Source organism: Lissotriton vulgaris, chromosome 11 (assembly GCF_964263255.1).
Source record: "Lissotriton vulgaris chromosome 11, aLisVul1.2, whole genome shotgun sequence".
Lineage (NCBI taxonomy): Eukaryota > Metazoa > Chordata > Amphibia > Caudata > Salamandridae > Lissotriton > Lissotriton vulgaris.
In genome coordinates, this window is record NC_141699.1 from 408,913,827 (window position 1) to 408,937,273 (window position 23,447).

At 41.1% G+C, this 23,447-nt stretch overlaps 1 protein-coding gene across 3 annotated transcripts in view; it reads right to left on the reverse strand.

Moving 5' to 3' along the window:
- Window positions 1–2,840: 2,840 nt before the first annotated feature.
- Window positions 2,841–23,447, reverse strand: part of LOC147679895 (RNA/RNP complex-1-interacting phosphatase-like) — a 140,003-nt gene continuing 119,396 nt past the window's right edge. The window contains exon 10 of one of the 3 annotated variants that reach the window (XM_086943460.1): window positions 2,841–6,380. In XM_086943460.1, coding sequence (XP_086799586.1) covers window positions 6,083–6,380 — 298 coding nt within the window. In that variant the 3' untranslated portion in view covers window positions 2,841–6,082. The remainder of the gene's footprint in view (window positions 6,381–23,447) is intronic. The other 2 variants (XM_086943458.1, XM_086943459.1) reach the window with 2 other exon arrangements.

A 23,447-nucleotide genomic window follows, 5' to 3' on the forward strand; every position in this document is an offset into this window, starting at 1 on the left:
GCCTGTGGATATTCCTACTCATGATGCAGCCCATCACTTAATTTTCATCTTCAGACTCTGACTAAGAGCAAAAAAATAAAAACTGAAAAGGGAAAAAAGGATAAAAGAGAAAGACAAGAAAACAATGAGAAGGGAGAAATGAGGAATTAAATAGAAACTGCCAGAGCAAGATAAAGCCATGAAGTGGATGGTGAAGGAAGAAAGATTCATGACTTGGACTCAAACTAAGCAGCCTTGGTAAAGCTAGCACTCGACAGCAGGCTCCTAAGCAAACCTTTACTTTGGGCAGCTGTACTCTTACGTCCAGGAGATACTGGTCACATGCTCTTTGATGGGAGAAGCCCAAGAGACCAGCTTGGAAGACTGATAAGAGAGGATCCAGAAATAGGCTACTGAAATCACAAGAAAATTCCCAAATGTTGGAAGCTAACCCAAGGTAATGGAACACCTACAAGTCCAGTGAAATGGACCATAGCAGAGTTGCAGTAGTATCCATAAGATAAAAATTAATAATAGGGGACAGACGGGTAAAATAGAAGAGGCAGAGTTTAAAAAGTAAGAAGCAAGCCGTACACGTCATTCACATATCACATGGTGAAACAGCAGAGATTACCATGGCAACAAGATTGGTCTTCAAGACAGAAGATCTCGGATTTGAGAAACCTTAAGGACCAATGGTATCCTCAGTCCTGATGTGCACAGTAGACCATATTCACATAATCTAAACCTTGACACATAGGCTAAAACTGAGCTGCCGGATGAACTGGGAGCGTAGCCTCCATTTATCAGGCAACCCAGTGGTGGAGGAAAATTAGGCCACTGTCTCACAAAAGTACTGGGTGTTGCACTTCATTCAACTAATCCACCAAGCGCAGCAATATGTTATGTTATTTATAAAGCATGCAAATACCTAAAAATATTAAATAATGGCGTCCTGGCACTAGATCGCCTCATCAACCTCTGCTAATCACTTTGGAAATAGGTAGGTTTGAAGCTTCCTTCTAAAAATCAAGCAATTCTTAATGTTGGGGAGGTCTAATGATAACTTATTCCACACAGGAGCCATTAGAAAGTAAAAAGGAATGACCTCCCACCCTGGATGTTTTTATTCTTGTTATAGCTAGCAGACAAGCTGGAGTGGGTGCAGATTACAAGTTTGTACATGCCTGGTAATCAAATCAACAATAAAAGTATGAACTTTCCCTTAAATAGTTTTCTGACACATGCACAATGCCTTAAAACTGATCTAATTTCAGTTTACAGCTAAAGATGTTGTGAGGGATGATGGGAAACCGAGAGAACACAGTAGATAAAAGCACGCATCTTACACTATCTTGTGAATCATTTGAAGCCTACAAATGGCAACGTAGGGAGTATTTTCCTCAATACCCTCTGATAACCAAAACAAGAAAAGGACAGCTTACCAATTTGTGACCTACAACCCAACGTATCATCAAGGTACAACCTAAGATTTCTAACCAGATTCACAAGTGTTGGGGCAATATCCAAGAGCTTCAGGAAAACAATCTTCGGTCCTGACTGGTCATCAACACAGATCAAGATTTCTGTATGGAGCTTAAATTACAAAAATTAGGCTTCATCCATCCTACTACGTCTTCCATACAAGTTTAAGTTAGTTCCGGACTTTCCAGAGTAACCACTCTTATCAAAAATAATCGGAGTGTCATCCGTGTATCTCATGGTCTATTCAGAAAGATCAGATAGGACAGAGGGCAAGTAGAAAGTAAATAATGTCAGGCTCAGCGAAAACCCTTATAGAACGCCACAATGAGACTTAGTGATGCTGGACATAAATGGCTGCTGCATTTTTTTGCTGACTCCATTCCTTTCAATAGGTCTCAATCCACTTCAAGGCCTTATTCTCAATGCCTATATCTGCGGTCCTTAAGCTGTGGTCCGTGGACTGTCAGGAGTCTGCAAAGGTTCAGACAAATATATCTATATATCTATATATCTATATATATATATATATTGCGCTCCATTCCTCCTGATATACACAAGAAGACAAACAGCACTCAGAAAGGTAATTGTGCCAGTCACGCTGATTTTATTTTTGCGGAAGGGGCTCACACAGACGCGTTTCGGCGTGCTGCCTTCGTCAGTGTGTGTTATATATAAACTTAATGTACACTGGTCCCTGTGTTTTGATTAGAGTCTAGAAATGCTTTAGGCCTGGGTCCCTGATTCCAGTAGTGATTTCATAGGGGTTCAAAGAATAGGCTGGTCATGGATCTATGGGTGATCCTGATCTAACTGAATTTCCGATCTCCACCACTTCCTTTAGAGATACTTTCTGGAAGTGCTGAAGCTTCAATTACATACTTGGGAGACTACGAACATCCTTATGTAGTCAATTCCGCATATCAGCTGTCTTGTGCAGAATTGTCGTAGATATTCCTGAGGTCACTAATAAATCGCAGGGCCAGTGCACTACACATTCCCAGCCTAGCCGGTGTTGCCTTGAGCCATGCAGGGTCTGAAAACTCCTTTACTATATTCAAAACCTCATCGGTTTCATTTTTTGCCTTGGTTATCCTGTTGGCATAATAAGAGGATTTTACTTCGTTGATTTTCTTTTTAGAATTGCGTAATGCCTTGCCAGGTTTCTATGCTACTGACAGATTAGCTCTTGTGCCATGCTCTTTCTCAAGACTAATAACTTTCTTCACAACCTTCATTTCTTAACTGAACCTGCTTGCTAAAGTATTCCCTCTAAAGGACCTGTTTAATTTTAGCTTGTGATATGTTAGCACTGTTTTTTTTCCAATCCAGATATTGACTTCATGTAAAGGAATAATACCTGACAGTGTTATAACACATTTTGACAAAATCTTAATTTAATATATTAGCCATAATTCCCACTGTTGTCGTGTAACATTGGGTAGGTAGGTTGCACATTCAGGTCTTTATGCTGTTCTTCCCAAAAGGCAACACAGGGCTTAATCAGAAAACAATCAATCTAGCCCAACTGCAAAACTTCCAAAATCACAAGTTGATAATGATGTGATCAAGACAATACATGTTAAGCCCTCGAACAGTTGCTCTAGAACCAACATGTTTGCACGCAAACTAGGGAAGCCCCCCCCCCCCCGCCCCCAAAAGAACTTTTACAAAATATACTATGCAAAGTGCCATAGCGTAGTTGTCTGTGGTGCTGGGGTATGGGGCTATGTACCTGTCGATATTTTGCAGAGGGTGGAGAATACCTTGATCTGTTATTTGTTGGCCGTTTCACAGCGTTCTCCAACATACGCTTGCCATATTGAACTGGGAATGGACTATATAGCTGATTATATAAAACTTCAGCCAATACTATTGTGGCACCGCATTTGGACAATAGAACAGTGTTGCTTAACTCGTGCTCTAATTCTAGACTGCTTGGGCTTACATAACTGGTCAAACATTCCGTGGCTGTCTTTTGTACATGATATCTTCAGGGATTTGAATCTTTCTATATATTTTAACGAACCGTTACTTTTATCTGAAATCACAAGAAAGACCCTGAAAATAACATGTCTGTCACACTTAAGAGAGCTACGCTTAGCCCAAGAATCTAATAAAGCTTCAAATCGACACTTGTTAAGCATTCAATGTAACCAGGGTATTCAACCGTATCTAACGTATAATTTGACCAACTATGAAAAATATATATTGACACGGTTTAGATGTAATACTTTTTTTCGCCTGCTTACATTTCCGAGGAGACAAGATTGGTCTTCCTCAATTACTAGGTGTCCATGCGATGGTATCTCGGAACAATCTAACATCCATGTAGTACTGTTCTGTAAGTTCCATGATTTACCACGCAAACGCTGGTTACTGCCAATATTGCCGACTCAGGGTCTAAGGAGATGCAGACCCGCGTTACTGGTCTTACAACATCTAGAAACTGCATCAAATGGCAAAAGTATTGCTATGTTTCTTAAAAATTGTTTTAAAATACGATGTACTTATGACCAACCATAGTCTCAATGTTATATTATAATATTTTTCCCTGGAGTCTTGAACGGTCTAATTGCTTCTGGTGTTGAAAATATACCATTAACCGGCGGTACCCAAACGTTTTAAGTCTTTATCTGTGGTTATAATAGACTCTATTCGGTAATCTTAACTCAACTGTTTAATATCAATTTTAGCTTGTTTTTATGTTAAGTATGATGAAACTGTATAACATGTTGATTGCTTTTATGATTTTATCCAGTTCTAAAATCGAATAAAGCTTTATACTTACTTACCAACAGATTAATCTGTGTTTGATCTCATGATCAGAAGTTTAAATGCCAACAGTAACCATGAGTAAGTGACATTAAACATCAATTATTCAGCACCAAGTTACCCTTTTGCATGAACGAGCTGTTTACAAATACATGTTATGTTGTCCAACAGACATCGCTAAGATGACCTTTCAGTATAAAACTCCACAAGGGACAGACCCATGAACTGGATGCTTTTTCAGCACATTTCACCTCCAAAGTAATGGTCCAGTAAGTAGACTCTTGCTGAAATGTGTCATCTGCAAACCAAAAATCGAAATCCAAGCAGGTCAGACTCATCATGCTATTCTTCCACAGCTGATAAGAAGAGGAAAATTAAGTTGAGTAATAGCAAAACCTGCTACGTAACAGAATGAAACAGCAATCCTGCAGTAAAATGTGCTTCATAACCAAACATCAAATTCCCTTGCACCTCAAATTCTTAGACTTTATGTATTTTAGTTGTTCACACTCCTAAGACAGAGGTTTGGTGGCCAAAAAGGGCAGGTACTGTGCCCATCTGTAAGCACCATTTTATCATTGTAAGTAAGATCACATTTAATGAAGAATCTATGAACTAGACAGCTCTCAAAGGTTTGAAGGGAAAAAAATTAGGGTTGCATATACCAAAAATAAAAACCCTTTAAATAAAGAAAAATACATGCCATTCACGTAACAGCTAAATTAAACAAGGCAGTGGAAACCATCCAAAAAGCTAAAATAAAGAAAAAATGTCCATGGCTATAAAAGGCTTGTAAGAAAGTGGTAAACAAAGAGAAAAGAAATACAAATAAGAAGATATACCGATAATTCACGAGTTTCTAATATAATAATCCATGATTACAATGTCCAGCCCCATGCGGTCAATGGAAGAAAACACACATTTTACATGTATTCTGATGACTGGTGATTATATACACCAAGCATTATTATGTGAGTATGTTGGGACTGTGCAAGCCCTATCCACATGAAATGGTAAAGTTTAGAACTACTTTAATAAAATGCACTTGCCTGCTGAGCACAGCCTAGGTAACAGACTGTTTACACGTAAACCAATATGGTACCTTGTGCTAGACTTTCAGCTGCAATTGCAACAGGAGTAAATATAGGTGCATAATTCATTAATATTAAAAAAAAGCCCATATCTAAATGCTATTGAGTCTAATAGTTCATTGCACTAGTTTCTGGAGGACAGGGTTTTAAGCTGAGGTTTCGTTCCCTGGCGTCTAATCCACTCTAAACAAACAGATGAACAAAAATTAGCAAGAATTTGCCTGATCCTTGACATTAAGCGTAAAGATCTACGTGAGTATCAACATCACAAACAGAAAAGAAAATGTAAACCCCCCCGCCCCTTTCCCCAAAAATTCTCGAGCAAAAAGAAACAAAAAAACGAGGCACTGAATAATTCCTTAAAAGAAATGATGACCTCTGATGGTTGCCCTAGTAAAACAGTCGATCTTGCAAACCAGTGAAGTTATTCATCTGCAATGAAGTGCAAAATAGAGTCCATGCAACTTCAAACTTCGGCAGCAAGGTTTGACATTTTAAAAACCTTTTTATTAACAAAAAATATGCTAGCTTCTCCAAGACGCTTGCGTAGTTTCAAGGTTCTTCCTTCTGCATAATTATTTCGAAGTTCAAAGGGAGTCTGGAACATAACCTCTGAAAAAGATTCGACTTGTGGTTAAGATCCTGTTAAACTAATATGACGTTTGGCCAATTAGTGCGTATGTTTTTTTAAGTTATCTGCATGGAAAGGGCAGCGCTGGAGTATCTGTGATGCAAGTTCCGCTCATGCTTTAGCCTCATGTTTCTTTGTGTTTTTGGCTTTTATAAGGCATACTTTTTCTGCCAGAATCATGGGACCGCCGTCCTGTTGCCCCCGGTTGCTGCTTCACGGGAGAAGGGAGGGCTGGCGGCGGAGGAAACCTTGGCTCTTCATAATCCATATTTGAGAATTTGGTGTGCTTGGGAGCGGGTGCAGTCTGTTCCCACTTCTGTGGTCGCCTCCAGCCATCGTCATGCCAGGGCCTGTGATGGCGCTGATAGGGTGGATAGTCACGCTCGTTCTGCCTTTCGTACCTGCTGTATTGAGAAGGCACCCTGGGGGGGGGAAGAGAGAGAACAGCATGTTAATGATCAAAATGACGACAGACTAAAGAAAGTCAATCTTTCGCACTTTGGCAAAGTCTTCGCTCACTACATCTTACGATTTATTCATACTAAAATGAAGGTCTTGCTATATACACACACACGTCCTTTGCCTGTAAACTGAAAGTCAGTTAAATTCCAAATTCTTTACCACAACTACCCACCCACCGAAGGCCTAGTGCAATTCCACTGTTTACATCAAGCAGAGACAACAATGTAAGAAATAGAGTTGTAAATCAGCAAATACAAACCTACACATTCTTTTTCACTTCGAGTTAAACAGGCTGATGTGAAATTCTCAAACTTTACAACGCTCCTGCAAACTATGCCACTTAACAAGACAACGACTATGACCTCCAGAAACCAAGCATGGAAATAAGGCCACAGAAACCACAGTCAGTTAGGTAATTTTACATCTGCTCTCCAGATGCATATATTTTTTTTCTAAAGTGGCTGAAAGGCAACAAGTCATTTAACAACATGCTTAAATATATCCGACGAAAATTTGGTAATTACTTTTTGCTTGGAATCGAACATTTTGACCTATTGGGCAATGTTTACGGGGAATACTCCTGCTAGACTGTGCAAGAACCCGGAGGAAAACAACCCCCCAGGGACAGAACTAACGGTTAAAATGTTTTAGTTTATACGATTTTAACAGTTAATGGAAATTGTTATACGGACTCAGTTCTTAGTCTATCGGATCCTAAATGAGAAGTTGTGTGATGAGGGACAACGCGGCTCATGAAGAGTAAGAGGATTTATTGGAGTACAAGATATATGACCAGTCAGGGCAGCATCTCAGTAAAGCTGACCGGATAGGGTTAAAAAGTTTAGTGACTTCACATTCTACAAGCACATCTTACATTCTAGCACCAAAATAACAATACTACTACGCTATAAAATACCCCCCTCCCTCACCCCAATAATAATTAACTAGAATACCAAGGGATAACACCACAAGACAACAAACACACAAACTAATTGACCCCACAAACATTTAGGGCAATGCAAAAATATCATACATAATTCTTCAATTTCTAAGGAGGAGTTATTTGGGGCATACTTCTTCTATGAGGCATCCGTTCTGTACCAGGTACCTGATTATTTTTCTTTGCCATTCCTTCTGCTCTACATCCTCATGCCTTTTAACATTTCTCACATTTCAGCTGTTACTATCATCTAATAACACCGTAAACTTTCTGCACTCTTTTAGGCGCGGACATTTGGATGCACCTATTTTCACACCTGTCGACACTAAAATGCACAAATACACCCAGCTTCCACTCACACCCTCTTGTCCCTAACTCACCATCCAAACCCTTTCTGTACTTCATCGGAGTTTCACAATCATTATTGCACAATTTAGCCTTGTTCAGTCGTTGCCCATTCCCTTTCTTCATCCTGCCAGGAACAGCTCCGGTATATGGTACTCAACCCTTCAATACAAACATTGTGACACTCCTGCAGTTGAGTGAGTGCAGCATTCTTCTGTAACTCAATACCATCTTCTTTGCAATTTAGCTCACTTTCAATAGGCAGCTGTACATTTTTACCCAAGACTCAACTAAATCTTTTTACTAAAACATGTTCATGTAGATGACCAATCGCTGTCATTCAATGTTTCACCCCACCATGCACTAGGTACCCTTCAAACTCCTCTGGTACAAACTGCAGACCATTATCAATCATTATCTCTTTTGTGTATCCTTCCTCACAGAACTCCGAACTACCTTAGATTTCACTTCACTCACCAGGCCCACTACAAACACAAGCCAGGCATCCTCTCACAAACCGATTTACATCCCGATCCATACCTATCTGCGAAAGATCCACCCACACTTTTCCTTTCAAAGAAGACATTCCGCCATGTCTTTTATGTAGTTCAGTGAACAACCTTTTACGCACTTCTCTGTACACCACTTACATGTTCCCTAGTCTCAGTATGTCATTCAAGCACAACAACTCAGACCATACTAACTTGTAATCAGTCAAATCAGTATCTCATCAAAACTTGTTGACCAGCTCCTTGGTAACAAATCCATCATCCGCAAAAGTACTTCACACCTTACCAGAGTTTCTTTCCACTCATCTTCCGATACTGTGTTTAAACAGATTTGCTCTACCTAGGTCACCAACCAATCATCTTTACTTTTTTCCTCAAGTATTAATAATCAAGAAAGACAATCAGCATTCACACTTCTGGTGCCAGAGACATACTTGGTGACAAACATTCCTACAACCTATAGATCCAGTTGGCTATTCTGGGTGTAGGTTGGCCAGTTCCTCTCATGGTGGACAAATTTACCAAGAGCTTATGATCGGTCCTCAACTCTAACTCCGTACCCCATATATAATTCTTAAAGAGTTAGTATCCTCACAACAGACTAAAGTCTCCTTTTTAATGGTGAAATAACTTGCTTCAGCAACTCTCATCGTCCTGGAAGCTACCACTCTTTCCATACCCCTGAATGATTTGTATTAGCACAGCACCTAAGCCATGCATACTAGTATCAAACACAGATGATCTCTGGGATAAAAAGGGTTCAGGTCAACTGCATTCACGATGCACCTTTTTATGTCTTCAAAAGCGTTTTTGACACTCCAGTGACTGCTTGAAATTTTGCCTATTTTCATTAATACTCATATAGGTTGAGCTTTAGCTGAACAATGATCTACAAGTTTAGCATAATACTACGCCAAACCTACAAAGGATTGAAGCAGATCTTTGTCCTGAGGACGCAGAGTATTCTCAATAGGATCTATCAATACGGGCCCAATACCTTCTGCAGACAAAGCATGTCCGAAATACCCCACCTGCCAGACTGCAAATTTTTATTTTTCGACTTCCTCCATAGTTATATCCAATATTTGAGTAATTTTCTCAATAACTCATCATCGCTTTCTCCATCTCATCCCCAAACTAGGACAACATCCAGGAAGATTCTTACTCCTGGTAAGTCTCATTTTTTGCATAGCATGTTGCAAAAAAAAGCTGTAGCTAATCCAAATGGCAATTAATCAGGATGACATAATATTTGATGGTATGCGCTTAACTAATCTTAGGTTGAATTATGTGTCCTCCCTTCTAACTAGCTAACAAATCATTTATATCTGGTAAGGGTTGGTGATAAACCCCTATGTTGTTGGGATCTCCAAGATCAAGGCACTTTCTGATCTTACCATAGACCTTGCGAGCTAGGACTATAAGGCGCACCCTGGCCCCTGATGGCTCTATAATATTGTTCTCACACAATCCGTTGAAATCTTCTTTCAAAAGACCTCCTAAGGCCATCTGACATCTATGTACCTTGTGTATGGTCAGTGTGGTCCCCTCATTAAGAATTATCTTATGGGTAAATATTTTAAAACACTCCAAACCTTCTCCAAATATGTTAGGAAACTCCAGTAACCATTTATGTATTTTAACTTGAGGTATTGTATTGCTCCTTTTTGTTGAGATCCAATACAATTCCCTATGCTTGTTGGGCTCTCCATCCTAATAAGGCTCTTCTTTTTTCTACTACATAAATTCTTCCGGTGGCGCATTTATTCTTAAAAGATATCAAAGTTTGGAAAAATCACATTATAGGTAAGTTCTCCCTGCAATACCCTTCTAGCTCCACATCAGTTTCCAGTTTAGTCCACCACTCATTTAACACTTTGGCAGTTGAAATGACTCAATCACAGAATATTTTCTGATGTTGGATGCATCTCTCGTATAACACAAGTACTTCAACAGCGTCATCGGAATCAGATTCCTTTCCCAATGAATACTTGAAATTGGGCTGATCCAGGTTTAGCTGCGACTCGTCGCCACTGAAAAGTTGTGTGATGAGGGACAATATAGCTCATGAGGTGTTGAAGAAAGAGGATTTATTCGAGTACACAATCTACAAGGAACCAGAGCAAACATCTCAGTTCAACTGGCTGAACAGGGCTGCTAAGTTTCACATCATCACATTCGACATTCCAGCACCAAAGAACAATAGGACTAGTCTATAAAATACAACATTAACTTGTTGTATTCTCAGGACTTCATTGCTTAAGTGTTATATGCCATGATCCAGCTTGGGCTTCACCTTGTAGAATGTTGATGGGATGCCTGGCTGCACTGTTGCTGGGTTCTGGGGATTCAAACTGGACTGAGAGCTGTTGGGGCTCGATGTGTCTTCACTACGCTATCCTGTCTGCTGTGTAGTTTACCTACAATAAATCTCTACAGAACTCATCCCTGACTAAGAGTGGTTTACTACATAACTATTACCAACAGACTTGCAGTGAAGTAGTGTGGCTCACTGGTTAGAGGCGGCAGACCCGAGAGCAGAGGACGGCCCGGGACCAGGGTTCGATTCCCGGCGCGGCAGGTTTCTGGACCAGGGTCAGCGGACTCTATAATTCTCTCGCCTCGGTGCCCACTCTGATCAGCGATCACACTCGGCAACTCTGGGCATTAGCTTGCCTCATCTTCACTAACGGCCCCACCAGACCGCTGGGGATGCCTGGTCTCACCCTGGAGATACCCATTAAGGGACCATCTCTCAGGGAAGCCAGGAAGGGTTTCGCAGCGGTCAAAGCGCCTTGGGACCCTACGGGTAAGTAGTGCGCTATATAAATGCCTATACATTTACATTTACCCAGTGCTGGGATCTCCAACCGTCTCTTTGCTGCTTTTCAGAGCTTGTGCACACCAGCACTGAACATCATATGGTACAACCCTGCACATAAACGTCCTTGCATTTCCCTTCTTCTTCTTCACAAAAAGGAGGCAATCTATGTATGCTTTGGACTTCTTTGTCCCTAAACTTTTTGCACCCAATCCTCGGCAAGAATAATGGGAACTTTAACCTTCCTCTTTCTGATTCTCAACAGCCAGCAACTCAATGGTCTGGATCAATTTTGGACCAAAGGGCACTAGACTGAAGGAAACAAATGCATAAGATGACTTCGGAAAGACTCACTGACTATGAAAAAAAGCTTCTAAGGCCCATTCCAATAGGTTGCAATGTCATCAGAGTGGGTCAGTGTCTGAACAAGGCACATAATGTGCACAAGCTATTTGTCAAGTGCCTCCTCCTGCATTACCTGCAGAACATGGCAGTCAACCAAGCCCTATGGGGACAAGGACTAGCCTTCAGCCACGGTCCATACTTGCAGTATCTTAGCTTCCCTTTTTAGGTCATGCCTAGGCAGTGTTTGCGCCGTCTCTGAGACATGCTGTATCTTGGATATGTGCTTGAAAACATGCCTATCTTTTTCATTGGTGCCTGTTGCTGTCCTTTACAAATGCTGGCTTTTCATTGGTGAATACACTTAGTAGTCCCTCCTTTTGGCATTTTGTATCCTCCCATGAGGACTGGCCCTCTACAAGCGTTTTTACTGTTCAGGTTATTTATACTGTGAGAGAACTCTAGTTTTAGTTAGGCTGCCTCTTTGCTCCTGAAGTGTTCTGTTTACTTGTGCAATGAAATTTCCCTCGCTTCCGGTCCGTCGCCTATCCTTAATCTCCCCATGACTACCCCTCACCCCTCCCATAACACTGCTCCAGACTACCACAAGGGAGGGGGGTGGAGGCATTTTGTTCATCGTTACGTTGGTACCCTTTCATGTTGGGTTGTAAAAGCTTCTTGTTGAGCTGTATGGCAAAGCATTCCACCACACAGAGGACAGCAACACCACAGCTAGGGAGACAGGCATCCAGCTCTTAGCGTGCCACCCTCTTAACAAGCATTTGCAATGCAATAGGTCTCACTTTACTAGAAGTTTGAGCTATTGGCATTGTAAATGATTTTTTTTTAATTAAATATCCCAGCAATAGCATAGGTAATAAAATCCACGAAGCAAGAGAAGGGTGCAGTACCACAGGCTGTTACTAGGTGTCGCTGAGGAGTTGAAAAAGGACAACTATTAACCACATAAGGTGCTGCACCCTTATGTTACTGCTGGGATATATATATATATATATATATATATATAAATAAATAAATAAATAAATAAAACAAACAAAAAAAAAGATAAATCTAACAAGCATTATTATTTGCAACGCCAATAGCTGAAACTTTCAGTAATGCAAAACCTACTGCATTACTTGTTTGTTTATTAATGGACACCAAGACAAAAGAACAAGTTACTTACCTTCGGTATCGATGTACCTGTAAGAGACATAGGTTAGTTATAGATTCCTTACCTTAGAATTACCCCTAGGCGGCAGACTGGATCCAGAGAATTTTTCTCTTAGCAGCACCCTGCACATCAGTAGGTGGCGTCGGTTGACTCTGCATCTGTGTCATGGGCGACAGGATGATGTTGCAATGTCTATTTAGACGCCACCCCTGCACGCGGGCGACAGTTCTTACACGACTTTCCACGCCAGAAGCGCAGAGCCATGCAAGACACTGGACTGAAGGGAGTCCCTATCCCTAGAAGTCAGTCCGCAGAACAGGGAGGATGGGTGGGGCAGTAAGGAATCTATAACTAACATGTCTCTTACAGATAAATCGTTACCCAAGGTAAGTAACTTGTTCATCTGCAAAACACTGTTAGTTATGGATTATTTACCTTACAAAAATACCCAGCAATGCCAACCACGGAGGTGGGTATGCAAACTGAGTTCACACCAGAAAATCCTGATTAACAGAACAGCCAAAACAGCCATATCTCCGGACTTGGCTGTCAGGCAATAATGTTTAGTAAACGTGTGCATTGATGACCAAGTGGTCGCCTGACAGATGTCAACGAGTGGGTACTCCAAGCCCCAAGGCAGTAGTAGCGGCCGTAGCCCTGGTGGAGTGGGCACGCAGTCCCACTGGAGATTCCCTTTATGCTAGCGAATAGCAGATTTTAATACATAGAACCACCCGCTGAGAGAAGGTACGTTTTTGCAGAGCCCGACTTTTCTTGGTGCACACATTGCCAACAAAGAGTTGATCATTCACCCGGAAATCCTTTGTGCGGTCGAGATAGAAAGACCGCACACGTTTTGGACCAGCCAGTGGAGTCTATCCTCCTCCTTGGAAGGGTGCAGAGGTGGGAAGAAGGTGGGCAAAGTGATGGTCTGTCCTATATGGAAAGAGGTAACCACTTTGGGAAGAAAAGAGGGCCTTGAGAGAGGACCACTTTGTCTAGATAAACAGCTAGACAAGGAAGTTTGGAGGATAGAGCTTAAAGCTCACTCACTCTGCGAGCAGAGGAGATGGTAACAAGGAAGGCAGTCTTCAGAGTAAGGAGTCTGATAGACCAGTTATGAAGAGACTCGAAGGGAGCATAAATGAGATACTTCAAAACAAGTTTCAAGCCCCACATAGGCATTATGAATAAAGGAGGAGGAAAGAGAGGAGTAATGCCCTTTAGAAATCTTTTTACAATAGGGGGCTAGGATCCAGAGGAGGAACACGAATACACTTATTTGTGTTTTCTTCGCATATTGTCTGGTTTTAAAACTCAAATGGATCGCATATAAGAATCCTTTAAACCAAATAAAGATCTTAAAATATATTGGAGCCCTGAAGAAGTCTGAATGAGGACGAAACACATTGGCGAGTGGCATGCCTCAGGCCGTGGGGTTGAAGCACCGCCCGGGGAAAAGATACCAGGACCGCTCGAGGAGGAACTCCTCCTTGAATTGGGCGTTTGGAGGTGTACATATTTAAACAGACATTCCTCCAGAGGCTCAATATGGGCTGCAGAAACTGCCCCCCGCCGTCCTAAAAAAAAAAAAAAACAGTGAGCATGTAACCCACTGGAGGGTTTAATTGTTGTTTAAAGGATTACGTCGCCCAGCATGCAACGAAAATGTGAACAACTGGCACACCGGAGGCCAAAATCAAAGGTACTTGTACTTAAAAGAGCATGCGGGGGCTGCGGGTCATGCACGTCAGTTTTCCTGCTCACAGAAGCCTCTGAAGAAGATGGAAGAATCCATTGAAATGAGTCAGGCCAGAGACATAAGCAAGGGAGGGGAAGCTGTCTGGTTTAAAGCAAATAAAGATGATTCTTACCTTCAATGGAGTGCAGCCTCAGATTGCTGGAGGAGATATATATTATATATATATTTTTATTGATTTATTTCCACAAGTTGCCCAAAAGTTGTAAGGGGGAACTCAGTGGCTCACCAACCATCCAGCTCTATATTTCAGCATGCCTCTTCCCTCAGGTGTAATTATCTCAGTGCCGACGCGTTTCAGGGCTGCATTCCCCTTCTTCAAAGGTTGCTCAGTTTGCAAATTTGAGTAATCGCGCACTGAGCGCAGCCCGCAACGGGCCGGAAATCAATAGAAAAAATGCTGAAACGCAGTGGAATAATCTTTCATGGTGCAAACTGATCAGCCTTTTAAGAAGGGGAAAGCAGCCCTGAAATGCGTCGGCACGGAGATAATTACACCTGAGGGAAGAGGCATGCTGAAATAGAGCCGGATGGTTGGTGAGCCACTAAGCTCCCCCATACAACTTTTTTTTTTTTGGTTCGTAAGAGTTTTATTGATAGTTGCCAATTACATACAGCATTATGCCTACAACCCTGAGGCCGGCTGCTATTCTTAGATCTCATCATTGGGCATATGATACACAGCTATTCAGCCGACAACCTTTGGTCCGGCAGCAAGTTTAACCATGATGGCATTAAGATAACATTATCTCTCATCATTACACTCAAATTTTCTCTTACTTTTACATTTTCTTTTCAAACATAACCAAACTTTTGACTCAGTAGTGTTGTAGACTTCTTGTTGTGTCGCACCTAGCTATGTGTTCTTCCCTACTTGTGTCCATTTTGGGTACCTACGTTGCTCCTCCCTATCACGAGTGTCCCTCGTGTGTTAGTCTGGTTATTGCATTGGCTTCTGGCTACCCGGTCTTACATTGCTATTGAATTGTACTCAGGGCTCCTCAACCCTCCTCCTCTTAATCGTCTGAGCTTTCCAAGTCTTCCTCGGACAGGGGTTCACACAGGTCTCCCCGGTATCTTTTCCAGGGCGACCACACCTTATTCCATTTGCGGGGGTTAGCTCTCATTTCATATACCGCCCTTTCAGTCACCATAAGCGTGTCCATATTCCTACACCACTGGGCCAGAGTTGGCGTGTCCACCGCCCCCCACTTTTGCGCTATATCACGTTTGGCGACCATGCAACCCACTATGGCCCCTAGTTGACCCCGATTTGTCAGGTCGTTGGGGCCCCATACGTTTAATAAGCATATACGGGGGTCAGGTAATAGTGCTGTTTCTAGAGTTTGAGAGATGGTGCGCGTCACTTGTCGCCAATAGTTCGCAATATTTGGGCACTCCCAAATTGTATGTAGGAAGGTGCCCTCCTCTCCACAACCTCTAAGACAATACAGGTCCCCTAACAACTTTTGGGCAATTTGTGGAAACAGAAGAACATGTAACTGAATTTAGGAGCAACACAAAATGCCATGATCTCTAACAGTTTAATTTTCAATCTTACTCTCAAAGGCTATATTTGGAACATGTCTGTCCCTAAATTGAGAATGCCCCCCAGGAACATTTGGGACACAAGCAAGATTTTTTGACATAGGCGGTGATGCCCAATAATTGGAGATGGACTGCCTGCTGTATCTGAGCAAGGCATTAAAATTAATTTGTCCTCTTTAAACAGCCAATCGCCTAGATATGGGTACACCTGTATTCAACTGCAAAAGTAGCTGCTAGACATCTTAAACATTTATGGGGCTGTTCTTCTTAGAGGACTTACACTGCATGGTCCAGGTTTGGCAGTCTCCAGAAAGGACTATGGAAATATTCTTGGGTACACCAGCCTCATCACTCACCCCTATTAAAGATGTTCTTCTTTCAGCAACCAGGTGATTAGAGGTGCAAGGAAATATGACCACCTTTCTCCAGTGCTTAGAGATTTACATTGACTGCTGAAAAGATCAAATGCGAAAGCTGAAAGAGGAAACAGGACTAGTGAGCAAAAAAGCTGAAGGTTAGACAAGATGAATGAACACAATGTGAGGAAAAGGAAGGTGAAGGAGTACAAACGGTAGGTGTGAAATAAGGAACATGTAGGGAAGTCAAGGGGCCGGTAGAAAGATGCCAGGTAATAGAGCCACAAAGGTGTACACATTAAGTTAGACGTGGGGTACCTCACTAGTCCTGTTTCCTCTTTCAGCTTTCGCATTTGATCTTTTCTACACCCAGCGTCAGCCACCCTGGTCTTGACGCCCCTGCATACAGTTGTTTATCGTTGTCGTACTTGTTTAAGCCACACTCTGAATTTCTTCATTTTCCCCTTACACATTATTATACTTTATTTTCCTGTCAGACATTTTCGCTGTTTTCCTTTTCTCCACTTACTTTATTATCGTTTAAATTGGCTTTTCCCCATGATCCGCTTATTTCGTTTCATTAGGCACCTTACAGACTATGTTACCAGCCCGCGCACTGTCAGTTCGGGCAGCCCCCTAGTCCTGTTTCTATGTTCACGGCTTTCACTTTTATACGCTTGCTCGTCTCTGCACCGCGTTTACTTCCGCATTTGGAGAATGAAAACACCGAACACGGCGTTTCCCTGGATTCCCCAAGCACATTGGCAAGCCTTCCTTCAAACTGCACTGACTAAAGCGCCAGTCTATTGCGCACTATTCTGCACGTTTCCCAGGCGGTTTCGACACGCCTTAACTAAGCACTACTTTGGTTAAACGCGGAACACTACAGTAAGCGTAACGCGTCTTTCCTGCATATATGAGGGTTCTTAATGGGCTATCACGGAGCACATTGACCGTTCTGTCATTTACCCCACTTGATTTTTCACTTAAACAGTTAAAGCATAGTCCACACCATTCACGAGCACCCGCGGGTACCACTAGTCGTTCTCCTATGCACCATCTCACTCTAGTTTCTTTAAAAGCATGCTTCCCAGCTTTTCAACCTATTCCTGTTCTTTTACCGAATCTTTAGGTAGGTTTTATCCTCGGGCCCTGGACATTAGACAATGTTTTCCGTTTATTTTCTTTTTAGACTTGAGACCCCCTGAACAAGAGCTGATGCCGGCTCGAAATGCATCGGGGCTATTAGGACACTGACATCAATGTTGAACACATACGCTTTGTGGAATTAATGTTCTGGAACACAAAGACCATTGCTTTGGATTGTATTACTTTACACCAATGAAGCTTTAAACCAGGAAGAATACAAAGTGAATAAAACTTTGATTTTTTCACCGAGATTACATTGTTGGACTAATCATTACAAAACCTATATGCATACAGGTGTGCTCAAGAGCTCCATCTTACACCTGTAAGGTATTCTCTTTTTCTTGTCTTCCAGCACCTCTAGGACAGGAGGTGACCACCTTGAGCACCCTTACCCTTATGAAATTTTGATTTTACCTTCAGATACCGATCTCGAATACACCATGGAGTGCAGCGTACTCTTTGACTCTCTAGTGCCCAAACACACAATGGTAATTTAGGATCTAAACGTGGGTCTCAGAGGCGAACAAAAACTCTTGGCGTTTTAATGCATCCTTATAAAAAGATAGATTTGCATAAGACATACATCTGTAGTAGTGGTTGTGCCTTGTAATTATCAGGCTATTTCAAGCTCAATGACTTGTGCAAGAGAACATTGTGGGGTGGCTTTAAGGCCATCATAAGAGGTAAAGGCACAGGAGCAAGAGCAGAAAATAAGCAAAAATTGAACCATAATAAATAATAAGAAAATTTAAATACGAGATTAAAACTGTGGAAAATAGTAAAAAATAAAATAAAGGAAAGGCTCTATTCAAGGTACATTCATGTATGTATATGTATGTGTGTATATATATATATATATATATACACACACACACACATATACACTGAAACAGGTTACTTTATTTTTTAGGACCACTCTATGCTCTAAATGGTCAATGTATTCTCATTAAGCTGTCTGATCAAGTAGAGAAATACTTTTAATGTTGCTGTTATTAATCTGGCCAGGGAGAAAGCTTAGATCAACGCACATGTTTAAATGCTCTGCAGACCATTGCACTTTATAACAAGTGAGACTGTATTGAGTAAATGTTATTTGTTTCTTAACGTTTTATTCTGTACTTTTATGGCTGCATCCCAGCCAAATAAAAATGAAATTGATGGGGAGGGGTGGGTACACATGAACACACATTAGGGAAAGGTTAATTTTAAAGGGTTTAGGGTCGGTATGAGTTTTGGGGTGGCAAGGGTAATTTTAAGGTTTGGGATGGAAAGGGGGGGGGGGTGTGTGTGTGTGTGTGTGTATATATATATATATATATATATATATATATATACACACACACACACACATACATACATATATATAAAAATATAAATCGCATTAAACTCCCAACTGCTTTCCGGCACGAACGGAGAAACAGACACTTCCTTGGTTTCAAGCTGCAGGTATTTTTATTTTCGCATTTTCAAGTGAACTGCATGTGCAAAAAGACAAAGACGCGTTTCGGCGAGCTCAGTCGCCTTGTTCACTAAACGTCAGTGCATTCAAACCCAACTATATTTGAAACACCACTAAACCAATCATGTGCTCATGTGTCACCCGACAGGTAGATGATATGGTAAACAGACTTTGAACATCAAACTTGTTCTACCTTAGGCACTGGCCACTGCATAAAATTTCACATAAATCAGTATTATTGAGAATGATAAAGATGGATCAGTGACACATTTAGACAATAGATAACTGTACAAATACATTTGCAATATTTCATTTAAATATTTTCATACAAAATTATTCCCAATTAAAAGACTGTGCCAACAAGAGTAAATATCAAAGCATAACGCATAGTTACTTCCCATCCTTAAGATTACATTTATGTAAGGATTATCCATTCACATTGTAATTGAATTTGCTATTCTATGTGAATTGACCACCATCGTTCTGTGATACATCATATGCTAAACAACGCCCTACAAATTAGATGACAACCAAAAAGTGCAAGTGCTAAGGTGCATAACAACATTACAAAACAAATTATAAAACATTTTTTAAAATGTTTAGTTATCCAAAAAGTATCATCCGGGAACTATGTATGTTAATATAGATGTTGGGCGGGGGGGGGGGGGGGGGGGGGGGGGAAAGAAGAGCTAGGAAAAGTTTCTATTGTTAAAATTTCACCTGAATGCAAGTCTAATCAAAAACGTACACTGTAACAGTCTTCATGATTTATATACTAAATACAAAATGTAACAATACAATAAAAGGGAATCCATTGTATGTCCAAAATCATAGGTATACAGACACTCATGAAGTGGAATCTCATAACGAGCCATGCTCTTCAGTTTAGTCATACTACAGTATCAAATTAGTTCATATGGTTTATAAATCTGTGCAAATGCGCCAATAAACAGTATAAAACCACCCATTCATAAAAGATATAAATAAATGGTAAAACACATCAATTGATCACACAACAAAGATCTAAAAACATTCCGTATAAAAAAAACTAAAAGCATGATTTGATGAAGATAAAAGATCATATATAACCAAAGTGCATATGTACTGTAAACCGATTCTCTTTCTTGAAAACATTTTTTAACAAAAAGGTCTAGAGAAAATAGTGCAAATCTTCACAAATATTGAGCCCTCTCAGATTCTTCGTATCGAGCTCAATAATGTATTTGGTTTTAAGTTGTTATTGTTACCGGAGTTTTGTATAGAGCCGAATCACCGCCAGGTCTCTAGGCGCTTCTGACAAATGCAATAACGGCAGTTGGATAGGTGAGCAGGGGTTACAGATGTAACAACCTTGCTCAAATGGAACAGAAGGCTTCCCTAAACAAGAGCGTTTTCAATGACTTCCTGAAGGGGAGAAGGTTAGTTTCTTTGCGGAGGGGCTCCGGTAATTTGTTCCACATCTGTGGGACTTGGACAGAAAAGGATCTCCCGCCCTTAGTTGCCCTTTTGAAACGCGGACATGACAACAATTGGGAGTTGGAGGATCTCAGCGCTCGCTTGGGATTATAGACCTCAAGCCGTTCTTTTATATAGGCAGGCGCATGCCCATAGATTGCCTTATGGGCGATGCATAGGCTTTTGAATTCCACCCTTTGCTTTATAGGGAGCCAATGTAGCCTGTGAAATAATGGGGAGGCATGGGTCTGTCTGGGTGATCTAAAGATTAACCGTGCTGCATCGTCCAGAATAACCTGCAGGCGGTGGATCAGATTTTTTGGCAAACCTAGATAGAGTGCGTTCCCATAATCAATCCTTGAGAATATTGTTGCCGAAACAATAGTTCGGAGCATATTTAGGGAAAGAAGGGGAACTAGCTTGCGCAACTGCCTAATCAGGTTGGTACAGGTTCCGACAACGGAGGATACTTGGCTAGTCATTGTCAGCTCATGGTCGATCTTGATACCAAGGCTTTTTACGTTGGGGCATGGTTTTGGGGTGGGGACAAGCTCTTGGGGCCAGAACAAATCACTCCAGGACGTTGCAGTTGAAACCACCGGGACCTCAGTTTTATCGGGATTTATTTTCAGCACATTTGCCGTCATCCAGCTCACCGTGAACCTGAGTATGTTCTGGGCCTGGGTCTGAGCCGATGTCGTGTTGTCGATACTCAGCAACAGCTGAGTATCACCAGCATAGTTAAAAATTCTGCAGCCCATATTTGCCAGGGAGTCTATCAGTGGTTGTAGATAGAGGTTAAATAAAAGTGGTGACAGTGCAGACCCCTGTGGGACTCCACACTCAAGAACACCCACCTCAGATATACAATCCGCTAGTTGAATCCTCTGGGTCCTCCCTGACAAGAAGGATTTTAGCCATTGAAAGGCTAGGTCCTTTATCCCAAACGCAGCCAGTCTGTCCAGGAGCAAGGCATGGCTGACAGTATCAAACGCCGCTGAAAGATCTAAAAGTATCAGGGCACTTGGTTTTGTACTGTCAGCCATGCATCTAAGCTCATCCAGTACAGAGAGCATTACTAACTCGGTGCTATGATGTGCACGGAACCCCGCTTGACGCTCCTGGAGTAGATGATGTGACTCCAGGAATGAAGACAGGGATTTTAGCACATGTTGTTCCAGGATCTTGGACAGAAAAGGCAGCTGGGATATTGGCCTATAGTTTTTCAAACAGGCCGTGTCGGCCCCCGGCTTTTTTTTTTATCAGGGGCTTGAGGATTCTTTCCCTATTACCTTCCCTTTTGTTTTGTGGGACACTGTCCATAACATAATATTGTAGGACATTGAGATTGTTATTGTGTTCTGTTTGGACATGTCTGGCAACAGGATAAGATGGATCCGAGTTAACCGTGGCTCTCAGATGTTGTAGGATTCGAGCATGAACCTGGAGCTTTGTGCTCCCCACGTACTGTAGTCCACAGATGCATTTAAGGACATAAACAGCGTGGTCTGTTCAGCAAGTAAAATGCCCACCAATTTTAATAGGGACATCAGAAAAAGCATTGAAATAGGAGTTGGTATTCACCCCAAAATGTACTGCACTTAAAAAAGCCTCTCTTGGGGGAAAACCAATTGCTTTTATTGCAAGGTTCAGGGCTTGTGATCACTTCGCATAGAATGCGCTTAACGATACGTGAAATTCTACTGTATGTGGATATAAATCTGCAAGAACCCACAGTTGGTCTCTCGTGGTTTTTTGCAGTGACAGTAGCTAAGGAGGTGTTAGCGGTGACCTTAGTTCTGACCTCTTTTTTATTGGTTTTATTGCCAGATCTAATATGCGTAAATCACAGCCACGCACTAAAAGTCTAAGTTTGGCTGTTTCTTGTGCCTCCTTCAGTGCAGTCTCTGAGCTGCAAGCTCTGCGAATTCTCAGAAACTCTCCATAAGGTAAACTGGCAATAGTGTGATGTGGGTGGAAACTAGAGGCATGCAGAAGTGTATTTCCTGCCGTTGGCTTCCTATATAGACAAGTTTCAACTCCCTTGTTATGAACTGTGACCTTGATATTGAGGAAGTTGGTGGTTAGGGGGTCAATGTGATGTAAATTTTAAATTAAGTTCATTCACATTGATCAGATCTACAAATCTCTTTGCTTCATCTTGAGTCCCCTTCCAAATAATAAAATCATCATCTATACATCTCCACTATATATATATATATATATATATATATATATATATATACATACATACACACATATACATATATTCATTCTCTCTCTCTCCCTCCCTCCTGCCACACCTTTGTCACAACCGTGATCACATTGCTTAAACAGATGGTTTAAACTTACCAATAAAATACTTCTATTCACTGGTAAAACCTTTACCACACATATGCCTTTACTATTTAGGATTTTACAACTAAATCTGTTGTAGAGGCATGCACTGTAAAGTCATATGCTATGTAAAAAAAACATGCGTGGTAAAGATAATGCATAGTAATGGCATTTACGCCAGCGTTGCATAAACATGCATTACACCAGAATGCATGGTTCCGCCATACATCCTACATGGATAAGTTTGAAGGAAGAAAAAAAAAAAGATGTAATATCAAATGCTTTATAAGGGGGATTAGATAGCTAGTCCCCATTGCTATACAGGAAGTGACTAAGGTTATAGCATAGCAAGAACCTAATAAAGATCCAGGCTCTAATGGCCTGACAAATACTTTCTATAAATATTTCAAAATAAATCTAAAATCAAGATTAGTAAAGTAATTTAAATTAATCTAATAAGTCATCCACTTAATGGCAGACATCACGATTTCATGGATCCATAAGTCTGGGTGTCCAGCAGAAAACTGTGCCTACTGTAGGGAAATTACAGTAGTACATAGTAAAAAAAATAATAATATGATTATATATATATATATATATATATATATATATATGATATATTCCACTCCAATGTCAAACAAATGACCGGACCAGCACTCTTGTTAGATTAAACCTCACTTTGATTTATTTGCGCAAAAAAATACAAACAAGACGCGTTACATCCTTAGCCATATATATTATTTTTTTAAATATCTTTTTATTAAACAAACCAACATAACAAAATAAAAGCATCAGGCGAGCGAATCATGATAACGTGGCAGACTTAATACTGT